This window comes from Hydra vulgaris, chromosome 13 (assembly GCF_038396675.1).
Source record: "Hydra vulgaris chromosome 13, alternate assembly HydraT2T_AEP".
Lineage (NCBI taxonomy): Eukaryota > Metazoa > Cnidaria > Hydrozoa > Anthoathecata > Hydridae > Hydra > Hydra vulgaris.
The window spans coordinates 30,965,029-30,982,419 of NC_088932.1; the positions used below are offsets into that span (position 1 = coordinate 30,965,029).

At 26.2% G+C, this 17,391-nt stretch overlaps 1 protein-coding gene across 2 annotated transcripts in view; it reads left to right on the forward strand.

The window, feature by feature from the left end:
- Positions 1–4,488: 4,488 nt before the first annotated feature.
- The window catches only part of LOC100200912 (ras GTPase-activating-like protein IQGAP1), a 36,963-nt gene continuing 24,060 nt past the window's right edge, over positions 4,489–17,391 (forward strand). The window contains exons 1-7 of one of the 2 annotated variants that reach the window (XM_065815256.1): positions 4,489–4,647; positions 6,346–6,448; positions 6,716–6,872; positions 9,507–9,584; positions 9,711–9,787; positions 10,136–10,203; positions 10,760–11,134. In XM_065815256.1, coding sequence (XP_065671328.1) covers positions 4,626–4,647; positions 6,346–6,448; positions 6,716–6,872; positions 9,507–9,584; positions 9,711–9,787; positions 10,136–10,203; positions 10,760–11,134 — 880 coding nt within the window. In that variant the 5' untranslated portion in view covers positions 4,489–4,625. Of the gene's footprint in view, positions 4,648–5,415; positions 5,733–6,345; positions 6,449–6,715; positions 6,873–9,506; positions 9,585–9,710; positions 9,788–10,135; positions 10,204–10,759; positions 11,135–17,391 lie in introns of those variants that run through there. The other variant, XM_065815255.1, reaches the window with a different exon arrangement.

Here is a 17,391-nt window from a genome sequence, read left to right on the forward strand (position 1 = left end):
TTAAGGCCACTTCACTTGGCAGTCAAATTTTGGTCTTTTTAAGTCGCAGTTTCTGCATTTTTTTCGTGACCCAGTTATTCCTAATACTTTTTAGTCGATATACATAATCAAAAAGAAGAAAAATTCCACATTTTGTTAACCACGGTTTTCCTTCAACTCTCTCAAATAATTTAAAAAAAGCTTGATTTGTTCAGATGCCATCACCAATAACTGAAATTACTTTTTCAATGCTGGACTTAATCGAATTAATGATATAGCATACTTGCTCAAACAAAAAAGAAGCATCCAAATGACAGACAGGTATCATTTTGCATAAAAAAGATGGTCCACCTTTTAAACATTTAACCATAATACCCAAAACACTATTTGCTAACAACTCTGGATTATTTTCCGCTTTTCGAAAAAGAAAACCACCATGATAAAGAAGAGACTTTACATAAACTTCATCCACCAAAAGTGTACAATTTTTATGATTTTCCTCTAAATTTGAAAAAATGGTACTAATAAAGTCAATATTTGAAACTTTCTTTGTCATAGATGTAATTTTTGTTAATGTTTTTACACTTGGCAGTTTGGCAAAATCTTTTCGTACCTGATTGTACAAGCTTCGAGACGTTGAAAAATAACAATGCAATCTGATCATAGTTTCTACATTATAAATTTTTTTACCTACTTCTGATGCATTCATAGATGTAATAAGATCTTGTAATACCAACTTTTGGTGATCAATTTCATTGTTGTTCAGGAAGCGAATTATTTCTTCAACTCTTGACCAGCGATCAAGATATGTAATACGATTTCTTGATAGTGAAGAAATAAAACAACGAACACCAGCATAAAAACTTTCAAGATTAAAATTGCTTGAGATATAAACAGCAAACATAGTTATATTTGAACAACTCATCACACTTTTCAGTTCTGATAGAAGACAACACTTTAGTAGAGGACCTAGGTTTTAAAGGTTGAGTTGGTACCACACTAGGTGGAATGTTTGGAAAAATTGAAGGAGGTTCAACTGGTCTAACTTTCCCATTGACAATAGTTTTTAAAAAATTTTCCGGAAAATGTCTTTCACAGACAACAGTATCTGGTTTATTTGGAAAATTACTTCTTGGAATTGAATTTATCCAACGATTTCTTTTTTCATCATTGGAGGGAAGCCTAAAAACTCGTACTTTATTTTTAGCGTCATAGTTTCCTCTAAATCCAGGAGCACAGCACTTTTTAGCCATTTATTGTAACAATCAACTACTCATAAATCGAACTTTTAAAAAACTAAAATATATCTTTCCGTAAGATTGTCCGCCCCCAGTCAAAAATACGGATACCGTATTTTGGATAATTATCGATAAGTATCGCCATGAACAAGTCCCATTCAATAATCATTACTTTGTCCCATTCAATAAGTTTCCCACTTTATTAATTTTATACTGAGCAACAAATTTGAAATGATGAAAAAAGTTACTTCGAAACAAGATGACGTAAGAAAGCGAGTGTACGAGTTTATTGAAATTAACCCAGAACTTTCCAAAAACGCAATTGTAAAACATTTTATGATGGAAAGTATTCCAAGATCTACGCTCTACAATATTCTAAAACGAAAAGACAACAACATATTATCCGAACGACAAGTTAGAAGCGGTAGGAAAGCAGTTAAGATGACAAAAAAGAAGATCAAACAATTGGAAAAAAAAATCGACCATCAACATGGAATCAGTCAACGTTCTCTTGCTAAAGCAGAAGGCAATCATTCATTATCATAAAAAAATTAAGGCTCCAAAAAGAAATCCTGAACAACAATCTCTTGTTCGTCCAAAGTGCTCTAAATTGGTTGAAATTTTTCGAAAAAAACAAGTGATCATTGACGATGAATCATATTTTGGATTAAGTAATTGTAATATTTCAGGAAACAGTGGATTTTATTCATCATGTTACTACGACACCAAATGATGTTAAATTAAAAAGAAAATCAAAATTTGAACAAAAATTATTGGTTTGGGTTGCAATTTCTCCAAAGGGATTGTCAAAGCATTATGTTGCACCTTCCGATCAAGCTGTCAATGTTTGCTCCCATTTATAAAGACTGTTCATAAAGATGATGAAATAGTTTTTTGGCCTGAACTTGCATCATCTCACTACTCAAAAAAAATTCAAGAATTTTTGAGGTCCAAAAATGTCGAATATGTGCCCAGAAGTCAAAATATTGCAAACGTACCAGAATTGCAACCTATTGAAGATTTTTGGAATGAAATCAAGAGAGCAGTATATGCTAATTGCTGGGAAGCTAAAAATTTGATTCAACTGAGGAACCGTATCAACTACTGCTTCAAACATGTCGACATTGAGCGCGTACATCGACTTGGTAAGGAGAGTTTTACAAGAGTTGATACAGTTCGCAGACAACGAATGGAAAATTTGTAATTTTTTGTAATATTACTCTATGAACATTGCTCTTTTTAAAAAATCGTTCAAAACTTAAAAAATAAGTCATCTTTCTAAAAATATTTTAGAATTTAATTTGTCCAGATTTTTTGGATCACATGTTATAATAACCGGCCAGTAAATGGTATCAGGGAAGGTTTAGTAACAACTAAAGTCAAAAAAAAAAAACCAGGAAAAGATCAATTATAAGTGATCTTGAAGATTAACTAATTGATTATGCTGGAAATTTTTTATGCTTGAAAAAGATTTCAAAATACATTACAACTTTGGAAGATCTGGTGCAAAGTAACCAGATCTTCCAAAACCAGAACGTATATAAAACATGGGTGAAACAAGGGTGCAAATAGAGCATTTATCAAGACATGTTGTTGCAAGGAAAAATTTGTACACATTTAGAGATAAACGCTAGGTAACAAAAATACTGTTACAAGTTGCATAATTAATAGCTAAAGGAAAATCAATACGCACCTTATATGATTTTGATACAAAATATTCTCCATGAGAAGCATTTTCTGTTTTGTTTAAATGCTTCAACATTGAGTCTCAAAATTTTTTTTTAATAGTTTACAAATGCTATATGGAGTTCAGATTGTAAGTAGTTTTTCAAATGCAGTTATAGAATGTTGACAACGCCCAGATTCAAATGATAAAAGACCTTCTCGCAGCACATCAACAGATCTCAAATTTTCACTTCCATTTGTCAAGTCATTAAGTCAGTAATTCATCAAGTCATCAAGTCAAGTCATAAAGTCAATAATTATCAAGCATTTAATTTATCAAGTTCATGAAACAAATATTAAAATGTTCTTACATATCTTTTACCATAAACTAAACAAAAACATATTTACTTAAAAAACTCTTATTAAAGGTTTTTGTTCTCACATCTGAGGAGGCTCACAACAAAAAGCTTAGAGTTCAGATATTAAAAATGTAGAAATTAACCATGATATGGAAGAAAAAAATGTTTTTAAGAAATAAGCTTTTTACTTATTTGATTGAGGTTTATTTTTTTCAATCAAATTGAATAAATCCGGATTTTATAGTTTTTTTTTCTTTTAAATAATTGCATCATAATAAATTAGTTTACTATACTAATCTGTTCAATGTATTTTATTAAATGGTTAAGACAGTTACATACCTTTATAATCTGCATTATATATAATTTGGAATTCGATAATTACAAAAATCCTATTAGTTAAAATGACAGAGCTTTTTTTTTTTTCTAAAATTTAATACATGATAAACAGTCGTGTACAATTGTGTTTCGTGTACAATCGGTATTTGTGTAATTGGCAAAATAACATGCAGTTAAAGATTTTGTCCAACGTCCAACGGACATCACCCGGACAATGCGTGCCCCTTTGGCTTTGCATATACTGATCCAATGTCTGAATCAAAAAATTAAAGCTTTATTATCATTGGGTACAAAGCTGTTATAGCCGCCACCGCCTAAAAATAAACAACATGTCTTAAAAAAATTAATAAAAAGTAATCTAATAATTATTATAACTATAATAATTAAATTTTTTATTAAATTTCTTTAATGAATTAAGAAATTTTTCATTTAAAATCCCAATAACTATTATATTTTAAACTGTTTTGAATAAAAATTCTACGACCTACTTTTATTTAATTATGTTGCCTATTAAACGTACAAATTTTTTTAGTGGTCAAGATAGGGAACCATATCATTTGCAACTTAGTAAAAAACCGAAATAAATTGTATCAAATAGACTTTGTAAAGATTCTGCTAGTAAAGAGAATTGCTGAATACGCTACGATTTTTAGTGCTGAATTTTTAGTGAACTTCGAGTTCTTTATTTATCATTGAGTTTTTAATTAGCCATTACCTATGTAGCTAATGCTTGTAATTTCAACAAAGAATTTTAATGTTGTATTTTAGGTCAACCTATAAAGTGTATACAGGTCATAGATTTTAGGTCAACCTGTATGCATCATACAGGTTGACCTAGAATACAACTTTAACTTCACCTGTGACGTAATTTTTACGATTTTCATAGTAAATAAATAATTAATCATTCAATTGTTTTGAAAGAAAAACAATCCGTGAAAACGGAAGTCAAAGTAAACGAATTTTAAAAACTAAAATCAAATGATAAATGTATTGATTACTAATATTCAAATTTTAGCACACGATGAACGAAAATTTCAAATGATGAGAAATGGTAGAGCGCTCAAGAAAAGGTTTATTTGTTTTAACAAAGAATTATTTATAATAGAATGAATTAATGAGATATTAAATATGATTCTATATAAAAAGCTTATATTAATATTTAATTGCATTGAATTATTGATAAAGTTATGATTTCTCAAGAGCAATATTTATCATAAACATATTTTTGTTAAAAAATTACAGCCATGAAAAAAATGATGAAAACATGACAAAAACTTGTAAAACGGTCTTTTTACAAAATTTTGTTGTAACTAGTTCTAAAATATTTTTGCTTTTAAAATCAGAGTTTAATCATGTTCATGGTCTTTGTTTTCAGAATTAATAAAATTATTTGCTAAATTAAATTTTTAATTAAACAATTTATTTAATGCCATTTTTGAAATTAAAGAAACTCGCGGTTTAGTTTAATTAAATAATTAAATTTCATTTAATCATTAATCTTCAGCTATATAAAAAACGTAACATAAAAACCTCCTTTAAAAAAAAAAATCAATTTTCCAATGCGCGAGTTGGCAATAAACGCAGACCTTTTTTGCAAAACTTAAAAAGCAAAATCAGTTAAGTATTTAAATAATTCATCTCTATCGTTGTTATCTTTTATGTTATAACAAAACTATCAGAAAAACAATTATCAGAATGTATTTTTTTTGTCTCGCAGCAAGCCTATATAAGCCTATATTAAAATAAGGAAATATCGTAATAGAAACGACTTTATGCATGGTGTTTATCTCAGTTATCCTTAAGTAAAGTTGTTATTTTAGGCCATAAGTAAATTCCGTAATTTGTTAAAATTCATTCGATAAGCTGACTTTCTGCGTGATTTTTTATTACTTGATATGGAAAAATGCTTTTTTGTAAACAAACGGAGCTTATAAGTTTATGCGAATTGACGGCCCTAGTTTAAGGCGTGGTAATTGTAATAACTGCGCGTAACAAGGACTCTTTTTACAAAATGTTATAATATCAAATCTGAATCAAAAGTTTAATTAACAAAATGTTTTAAATTCTCCTATGAATGATTAATTGAGTTTGAAAATGAGCGTTCCTTCACCCAATCTGACGAAAGATCCTGGTCACTGGGGAAAGAATGTCGGAGGTTAAAATATTTTAAATTATTAAAAAAAAGGTTCTTAAAACTTTTAAACTATTAAAAATTATTAAAACTAGTTAAATAGCTGAGCTCGTTATTGCGCTAAAACAGTATTATTTATTATGTGATATAAAAATTCAGATTCTTTTTTAAATGTTAAGTTTTACGTTGCCTAAATTTTCAATTTGGTCTTAAGTTGTTGCAAATTAAAATATAAAAGTTTCGACTTTTTCTGAATTTTTAATCGAACTTAAAGTTAGTCTAGACAATGTTTTGTACTTTAATACTACTGAAAATAAAGTTGTTTTATAATATTTATTTTATAAACGTGTTAGTCCACTCTAAATATTTCTCATAATATTATTAAATTATTATTACTATAAAAACAGCTTTTTTAGTTTTAATATGTTTTGTTTATCGCCTTCATTTTTTTAATAGTCAAAATTCAAATTAAGTAAAACCAAGAAAAGTTTAAAAAAAAAATGGCAACTATGATGGTTTAATAAATCATAAAAAATACAAACACATACTTGTTTAAAAACATTGCATGAGTTTTTTTAAATTAAATCACAAGATTAAGCCACAAAAATCTGAAAAATTATTTCCCTTATAATCTTAGATTATGAAAGTGAGGAATCGCGACAGTCAGGAGAGGAGATGGATGAGCGGAGAAGGGAACAGATTGCTTATGAATATCTCTGTCATCTTGAGGAAGCTAGAATGTATGTATCATTTATTTTGTTATATATATATATATATATATATATATATATATATATATATATATATATATATATATATATATATATATATATATATATATATATATATATATACAGACTTGACTTATATAATGTATTTATTTAAAAGAATTAAAAAGGTCTTGCTTTTTTATAAGTTATAGCTAATTTAGTGATAATTATTGATAAGTATTCAGATTTTATAAATGCTTGCAATAGGTTTATTTTTTAATTCAATTTCTTTTATAGATGGCTAGAAGGATGTATACATGAAGAGGTGCCACCTACAACAGAATTAGAACAAGGTCTCACAAATGGTGTTATTTTAGCCAAACTTGCACATTTCTTTGCACCTAATGTTGTTCCTCTTAGAAAAATATTTGATAAAGACTTAACTAGATACAAGGTAGCATTTTTATTTATTTATTTTGAATAATTTGAAATAAAGAAATTACTCTATCCAATAATTTAGATTTTACATAACAAGTTTTTAATGCTAAAAACTTGTTATGCAAAATGTTTAAAATTGGTTAATCAGAATTTTTTGAATGATCTGAATTAAAATATTAACCTACCTATTTTTATACTGGCTGCCTGCACCGTCAGTGAAATAATGAATCTTCTGAACTTCTGGATGTTTTTCTTTCATAATAAATATGATTTTTGAAACATAACTGAAGACTGCCTCAGTATTGTGAATCAGATTGTCTGATATAACACATTAACATTTGCTTTCTAGGGTCAGTTTTTAATTTAAGATCTCATATATACAACAAATGGATGGATAGTTGCCTGATTTTTAGAAAAATATGATACCTAAACTTCCCCTTGTATGACAAATAAAAAGTTTTCAGCAAAATCCATTTGTCTAATACATTTATTTGTATTTAGGTTTTCTTTTAGCTCTTTTAAAAAGTCTGAGATTTGCTGACATAATGATGTTTTATGAGTTCATATAAGTTGTTTTTAAACTCATCAAGGTTTTTAACTATTGTTTCTAAGGAGTATCTATTAGTTTTCAACCATTATTTATAAGTTATTTCATTTGCCGTATTACCAACTAGATCATTAAATTTTTTTTTCAATACTTCCTTTTTCTGGACACTTTTTACACTTGTAAAACATACATTCTTTATTTTCTAATGAGCATACAGTTAAGGCCATCAGTTCTTTTAACCTTAATTCTTTTTTCAATGCTTTTACCATTATGTTTGGATTTAGATGGTGTAAACAAACACAGGTGGTATGGCTGCCAGATTTTCCAGCAAGTATACTGTTTTGGCCTTAAAAGAGCAAATCCCACCTTATTCTTTATCCATTCTTTCTTCTATCCATTTTTGGTATAGTTCTGAAAGATTGCATAATATGAGCTGCTTCTGAATGTGCTTTTTACCTACTACTGTTTTTATGTATATATTAGCCTTTGCACTTGGCAATAATCTGCTATTACTATCATCTTCATAAAATTTGACAATTTGATTTATAACTTCGGTTTTGTGCAACAATTTAAAAACAAATACAAAAAAAAAACTTTTATTGAAAACTTTTATTTTTAAAATTAAATCAAATAAAGTTTGTAATTTATTGTAATATTTTTAATATATATATATATATATATATATATATATATATATATATATATATATATATATATATATATATATATATATATATATATATATATATATATATATATATATATATATATATATATATATATTAACAAGATGGAGAACTTGGATAGCTGCAAATATTATGCAGACAGTTTTTAAAAAGTTACATAAATACTTAATTCATTCAATGAGGAGATACAGCTTGAATCAAAATCTCAAACAATATTTTAGCTGAACTGTCAATAAGAGCTGATTTACTGTTTATTTGGTCTAGTTATGGGTTTCTTGAATTAACAATTACAAAATTAAAGTCTTATAGGGAACCATTTTATACGCAAATCAAAGCTGTTACTGATGCTGTCGATACCATTTTAAATATAAATGGAGGGAAAACATATTTAACTAAAAATGAATTAAAAATGCGATTGAAAAAAACTATTTTATTTTAAGTATGTTTTGATATTTAAAAGAAAATTTCCTCAGAGCTATGTGGATTATCTATGAATTGGATTTTATGATATGTTAAGTGGGTTAGAGCTATGTGGATTATCTATTGATTCAACTTAAAATTATACTATTGCAGAGACCTTAGCTTTTAAATATGCCCCAATAACATCTGTAGATGTTAAACAAAGGTTCTCTATGTACAGACAAAGTTTTTTTGTTTTTTTCAAAATGTAAATTATTTACTGTAACAAAAATTTTAATCAAGAATTTAAAGAGTTATATTCTCAACGTTAGTTACTTGTTTTTATGAATGAAAGTGTTTTCTGTGCTTATTACCATGCTAAAATAAAGTAATACAATTAAGGTAATGCATAGGAAAAAAATAAAGTTTTACCAGCATATTTTTTATATTTTAACTTATTGTTGGTATTTCAGGACATATAAAACGTTTTTCAGAGCATGTTTATGGTTGCCCTATAGATTACATTAAATGAATTACTGTAGAATATTTTTTTAAAGATAAAAGTTGCAGGTGATTTTTCACACTTTTTTTTAATTATTTGGCAAACTTGTCACTGTATGTCACTGTTAAAGGATGCAATTTAATGGTAATTATATCACATCAATTTTGACAATCAATTATAAGTTAGAGCAGAAGATGAGGAGAGCATTAACTGTTAGTATTATTTGTAGAAAAATTAAACAATCTTACAACATTGAGACATATTTATAAATGACAAGATGCTCAATCAATTGAAGTTGATACAAGAAACATAAATATTTTAAGTGAAAGGAAACATTTTTATTAATTGGTACTTACGATATGGATGAATATAAATGGCATGTATAAATCAAGCGTATACACATTTTTACACATAAATAAATCTTTATAAATATATTAAATTAAATAAATATTTAAACAAAAAGTTAAATATTTATTCAAAATAATAATCATTTAAATGTTGTTTTTCATTTTTAAGGAGAGAGGTTTGCACTTCAGACATACAGATAATATTATGTATTTTATACGGGCCATGGAAAAGATTAGTTTTCCACCGGTGAGTCTTCTTTGCACTTTTTATTAACACTTATACTGGTGTTATCATAAAATATTCATAAAACAAGCAAAATACAAAGGTTTTAAACCTAATAAATTTGCTGTTGAATTTTCATTTTTATTTTAGGTTTTTTACCCTGAAACAACAGATATTTATGATATGAAGAATATGCCAAGAGCAATATACTGCATTCATGCACTTAGGCAAGTTATAATGAAATTTATATATATATATATATATATATATATATATATATATATATATATATATATATATATATATATATATATATATATATATTAAAATTATACTTTTAAGTGAAAATATAGTCCTCTTTAATAATTTTATTATTTTTGTGATTTTTATTTTAAAAATAGCATATTTATCTTTAAAACAAACAATAGCATGCGAGTAAATTTTTTTTTCTATTTTGATTCAAAGCCTAAAATTATCTCATAGTAATTATATTGTGGGCATTTGGCCTAGTTCATTGTTTTTTGTCAAATAGTGTAGTTTTATTTGGTTCTTATAAATTTATATAATTTATTTAGTTTATATTTATACAAACTTGGTGTTGCGCCACAAATTCAGGATTTGTATGGAAAAGCTACTTTTACAGGTTATTAGTTGCTTACTTTTTATTTTTGTCACTAATGTGCTTAAACATTTTTCCAATGAAAAAATAATATGGAAATGATTTTCTGTCAGTTTTTTTTTGTCTGTTAAATTGAATTAACATTTTAGTACACTTAATCAAGGACTTTAACTTTGTTTCTGCTCATGATTATTTTTTCTTTACTTTAGTTCTGCTAGTAATTATTTCTACTTTTAAAGCTTTCCTTTAAATTATCAACTTGCCATTACATTTAAAAAAATGGTTTTTGCGAAAAGTTGCTTCTACTAGTACCAAATTTGTTTCTATTATTATCCTTGATCTAGAATAAACGTTAAACTATATATATATTTTTAATGATTTTTGTTTTATCAATTCTTGAAATTAATATTTTCCCCTAAAAAAAATTCTGATTCTAGATTAATTTTTTATTTTTTATTTTTAATATTGAGCTCAAAAATAAAAAATAAAAGCTAAATATGTTTTCAAGCTAAAAAAAAATGCTAAAGTGTAAATATTACTTATTTATGTAATGAAATAAATGTTACAAGAAAAATTTTAGCTGAAGAAATTAATGCTATGAAACTTGCATTGGATAAATATGGAATTCAGATGCCCCATTTTGGCAAAATTGGTGGAATCTTAGCTAATGAGATGTCTGATAATGATGCTGCACTACATGCTGCAATTATTGCCATAAATGAAGCTCTTGAGACTAATAATCCAGCTGAAACAATGAAAGCTCTCCAAAATCCTGATGCACGGCTTTCTGACTTGACTACAAGTCTATCATCAGATTATCATAGCATATTATACGAATTTAAAAAACAAAAGTTGGCTCAATATGAAATAAAAGAAAAACAAGAGACTGATCTTGATGTATATGATCGCAACTTAACTCAGGCTGAAATTCAAGGTCACGTCAATAAAGTTAATTGTAAGTATTTTATTAAATGTTATTGTTTATTTGTTTTGCACATTCAATTAGTTTAATACTACAGTAATGTGATGGCATAGGTAGTATTATAACTTAGTTATTTTTTAAGCTAGAAAAGTGAATTTTTTTTAAAAAAGATTTGTTATTAAATTCTCTACAAAATGACATGATTTATTTAATGTAAATATTCTCCATTATTTTTTGACATAGGATATAAGCGATTGGTCAACTAGTACAGCTTTCTAAAGCAACATTTACTCTGTTTTTTACAGCTCGTTTAAGTTCTTGAATTAATGTTAATTTTGATTTAATTTTATTCCATTTCATTTGGTGAATGAGTTCATCCCACATTGAGTAATCTAAAGGATTGAGATTGGGGGAATTTGGAGGCCAGTGGTTTTTGTCAATAAAAGCAGGAAAATTATTGTGACACCATTGTTGAGTTTAATGATGCGTATGTGAGGTTGCTCCATCTTGTTGAAATGTCCAAACATCTCGTTTCCATATTTCAAGGCCACTGGCAACACTTTTTTTATATACCAGTCATGATTTACTGTATCTTTGTCCAAAATAACCAGTGGTGTAACACCTTTTGAACAAGCTCCCAACCAAACCATTACCTTTTGACGGAATTTTTGTTTCTGTTTAATACCATCATCTTTATCAGCTTCATTACAATTAGTGGACCATATGTGATCATTTTGGGCATTGTACATACCATTTAAATCGAAAAAATTTTCATCTGAAAACATAATTTTCTGTGTTTGTTCTTTTCGAAAATGGTTTCTTATTTAATTTGCAAATTTAATTCTCTTGAATTTTCGACAGTGTAAGCAGTGGTTCAACTCTGTGTTTGTATGCCTGAAAATTGAGATCCTTTTGAAGTATTTTTTGAACACTTGTTCTGGAGATATTGAGTTCATTAGCTAATTTTCAAGATAAAATCCTCTTTTTACTTTTTATACCACTTCTGATTTTTTTAATGTTTGCATTTGTTCGAACTGATCTTGGACCACCTGATAGACATTTCAACTCGATAGAGCCTGTCTCTCTTATCATTTGACACCACCGATTTATTGTACAAAACCCAATGACACCCTTAATATCAGCAAATATTTTTGATGGACCATCACCATTTTGGTATTCAGAAAGTACAAGCTTTTGCCAATCTTTAGATTTCATTATCTACAAATAAAATTAAAAACCATAAAACAAAGCCATCAAGACAGATTTATAGAGAATTTAATAATAAATCTTTTAAAAAAAAATTCACTGTTCTAGCTAAAAAAATAACAAAGTTATCATAAAAGTACTACCTATGCCATTTATCTTGAGCCACCCGTTAATAATAATAAAAAATTTAATCACATTTAAAACAAATATCGCTTTAATAAGTATCACATAATTACACAATGTTTTAAAAAAAAAAAAAGCAAAAAAAGGTTTATTCATTGTTAGGTTTTTGTGAGTGTTGTCAAGGTAAAAAAATTCGTAATTGAAGATTTTTCAAGATTTAAATTTTCTATTTTTTATTTAAAAACTTCTTAAAAATAAAATTACTTTTTAATACACTATATTTTTATAGTTGTATTTTTAACTTCGAAAATATGACTTAATCAAAGTGAAAATATTAGATAGACGCTTATTTAAAACTTAAATTAAATCTTTTTAAATAAATAGTAATAAAAATTTGTTGGTTTGAATTTGAATTACACAAAAACAGTTTTAAAAGTGTCAAACTCATTCAAGTTTTTATTACAAAAATCTTTTCTTATAATTATTTGCTTTCTCGCTTGAAGTTATTTCAGTGCAATATATATAAATAGCTATAAGTTTAATTTCGCGAACCCTAATCTAAAAATAAATTTTTAGACTGTTAACAGTTTAACAAATTTGGTTTTAAGCAATTTTTCTAAAACTTTAAGATGCTTAAATACATAAATATCAGAAAAAAGCAATTCACTGCTCATGCATGCACCTATTTCCTGCTGAGGCATATATATATATATATATATATATATATATATATATATATATATATATATATATATATATATATATATATATATATATATATATATATATATATACATATATATATACATATATATATATACATATATATATACATATATATATATATATACATATATATATACATATATATATATATACATATATATATATATATATATATATATATATATATATATATATATATATATATATATATATATATATATATATATATATATATATATATATATATATATACATGTATGTATGTATATATATATAAGCCACATTAAAAATTAGTCTTAATCTTTGGAAAATATTTAAAAAAATATCTTTAAATTAAACAATATCGTTATATAAAAATATATCAATAAAACAAATATGTTGTTTGAAAAAAAAAAATTTCCTTGTTTTAAAAAACTTTTTCTTATTCAAATTTATGCTATTTATTTCTTAAAACATTCATAACACAACATTATCGTCTTATGTTTGCTTTCTCACAATTTAGTTGTTGTTGTTTTTTTTATTTAAATTAAGGGGTAATTGTTTATAGGTAAATTTCTTGACAGTCAAAAAAAAAAAAATACTATCAACAATTTTTTTTTACATTTTGACCTTAACAAAATCTTCGCCTACTACTCATAAACTAGTTAATCATTTCTAATCGGCGTTCATTATATAATCAATCTAAAAGATTAATGATAATGAAAAAACTTTTAAAGATCAATTTCAAAACTATAAAAATAATCTTTTCACTAATTTGTTTTATAAAGTTTATTAAAAAAATTCTCTAAAATAATTTTGCCTTCAGTCTTGATTATGGTTTATCCGTAATGCATTTCTATACAGTAGGGGGTTGACTTTTTCACAACTATACTTGGGTAAAGTGCTAAAATATGACATTCTGCATTAGATTACCGATTTTTAAAGTTTTATTGGCTCAAGTTACAGAAACGTCCCCCGTAATTAGAAAAATATGTTTTTGTTTGAGAAATACATAAAAATTGACAAATTAGCAGATAAATAACAATTTATTTTGACAAAATAACTTTCAGTTAAATACAATTTAAAAATTGTTTTGCAGAATAAATCTGTAGTTCATTTTGTCTATATCTCTGGCATGAATTTCTTGCATAACTTTTATGACTCTTTTAGCACAAATATTGGATCTCTCAATTCCTTGTATTCTGCTGGACTCCTGTGACCAAAATCTTTTTAAGGTCTTGATGGCTGAAGTTGAAATTATTGCTTGTTCTAAATTTTAAAATCATGTTCTGAGTATTGCATGTCAGAAAACCATATATCAGACCAAGTTAATGTAATGAAGTCGCAAATCAATTGATTATTATCCAATTCAGTTAAAACAAAAGGCAGAAGGACATAGATTGCTCTTGAATTCCATCTGGCAACACATGATGCTGACAACTAATAAATTGAAATGTTTCAAGATTTTTTCTTTCAAACTCTCTTTGCAGTTGAATTACAACTTGATTTCTACTCCCAGTATTCACACTTGTAGTACAAGATATTATAACTTTAATACTACTCCATAGTTGAAATTTATCCAACACTTCAACTATTCCACTGTAAATACTAATAGCGTTCCCATTATTTAGTTTTAAAATGGCTAGTTTCATCTCCTTTTCTGCATTTTTTAAAACCAAGACTTGATACTCCTTCTCTGACATTCCTTTACCGTCAAAATGCAACACCCAATTCTCATTTTTTAAATTACTTATCATGTGCTTTTTCATTTTTTGAGTTGCTGACATTGTAGCTCTATAAACCCCAGATTTAGATGGGGCTTGTACATTGACACCACATTCAGATAAATTTTTGCAAACTTCTGCTGATTTCTAAATACTTAGTTTTGACTTCATAACTAAATTAACAGCCACAGTGGTGTTCTCATATTTTCTCTTAACTTTTTTGTCTGGAGGAATATAATTAGAATCTTGTTCATCATTTTGTTCATTTCCTTCTTCATTGTTGTCACTGACCTCTACTGTTTCTGTTTCAGGTATGCTAGGTCTCTTCCTGCCAGCCTTAGATAGATCTACTTTAACAATTTTTGATGTACAATAACTAACTTGACCATTAGTATCCACTTGTAAAAAATAAAATGCTTTGTCTTCGTTGCTAAGCCAGTTACCATTTACTTTAGTTATATCAAATAAATAATCCCACTTTTCTTCAAGACATTGTTTAGATTTTTGAACTGAATGATATTTGTTAATGAAAATTTCCACTTTTTTTGTTATAGACCTTTCATTTATTTTTGTCAAACTAAGCTTGAGCCAAAAATCAGATAATTCTGCGCCAACACTTACCTCTTGAATAAACTACTTCTCTAAACTTGATAAACAGATAAACCGAGCAATAACAGAATAAGCTTTTGGTATTTTATTCAAATTATTAAGTGGCTCTAAAACTTTGGGTATGTGAGATCTTGTTAATTTTGATTTCTCAAAATGGACTAGATTTGAGACCAAGCTTTGATATTTTCAGGTTTTTCAGCTATCTGCGAGCTTATTCTTGACATATCTAAAATGTAAAGTATACGTTAATTATAATTGTAAGTTACATATGAAGCTTAAAATTAAATCTATTTTACATTTTAAGTACACATAAATAACTCATTTTTTGTTATATAAATTGTAGATTTTATTAAACACAAAATAACCACCTTGATTTAAAACAATATATCCATAAAATTATATATATATATATTACCATTACTCGTATAATGCAAAACAATAAAAAATGTATAAAAAACGTAAAAAAGATTACCTTTTTAGCTTGTTTAAAAAAAAAAAAAAAAAGTTTCTAAAGGAGATGTTTTTGCAACCAAAGATCTAAAAGCATGTATTTCCATAAACATATTTAATGTCAGCTTTTAAAAATATACCCATTCATTTTTAAGTGAAAAAATTGAAAAGTCAACCCCCTAATATACTGTTATAAATTACTTTTGTATATTAGTACTTTTGTAATGGGATAAAAAAAATTTATTGATTTGAAACTATAAATAAATAAACTAAATAGTTGAATGGAGCATTTTAATTTTTTTTTTTTTTTAATTTAAATTAAAATTAATGAAATAGATTTAAGTTTAACAATATTTAATTATAAATTTATTTTAAGTATAATAAAATAAACTTTAATTAAAAAACTGAAAGTAGAAAAAAATTTATTTAACCATACAAATGACATTTTCTGTTTCTTTCACTTTCTGTTTAGCTATTACTTTCTATACATGTTGTGTATCTTATTGACTTATTCTTTTGTTATTTCCTATTTCTTTAGTACAACATGTTCATTTACAATTAACAATTTATTTTATTGTATTTTTGTAAAAACATTTTGTTTTTTAATACCTTTATAGGTAGTTAAAAACTTTTAAATATTTAATTTTAACCAAAAATGACTAGTATTAGTCGAAACATGTATTGTTTTTATTTCAAAAGACTGTTTAAATATTCCAATTAATAAAAGTTTTGGTGTGACATAAAAAGCTTAATGCGTAGGTAAAATTGCCATTGTCGTACATAAAATGCCAACACCGTAACTCTTCTTAACAAGGCCTGTATATATATGTATACATACATAAAGTGTGTAAAAATACTTTTTGGTTATAAACTTTGGCGTTACTTTTTTTTTTTTTTTTGTACTTGGTTTACCTACATTTGACAGTATTCTACACAATTCAAACTCTTGGTTTTCATCATTATTTTAGTTAAGAGCTGTTTGTGCTTTTTTTAATCGTTTTTTTTTTCTCTTTTTGTTGTGGTTATTTCTTTATTTACTCTATGAATCTATGTGATCTGAAATAAATTTATAATGATAATAGTAATAATAATAGTTTGCATAATACAGAGGTAGAAAAAATAAAAGAAAATGTACTCAAGTGAAAGTACTATTACTTGAGTAAAATTTTACTCAAATACAAGTAAAAGTTACCAGTCGAAAAGTTTACTCAGGTAAATGTAAAAAGTAGCTATTTAAAAATGTACTCAGAGTAAAAGTTACTGCATTACTTTTTTAACATCCTGTCAGATAACAAAGCTGTCGAATAAAAAAAACAAAAATTACGTAGTCTATTCTTTTCAGAATAAATTTAAACTATAAACTTTTTGTTAAGTTTGAGAAGCAGTTGGTTTTCAAAGTTGGCTGATTTTATTCTTGCCCGCTTTGCAGTGATTAAGAGTCCAGCACCGCTTAATAGATGCTCACAAGCAGCA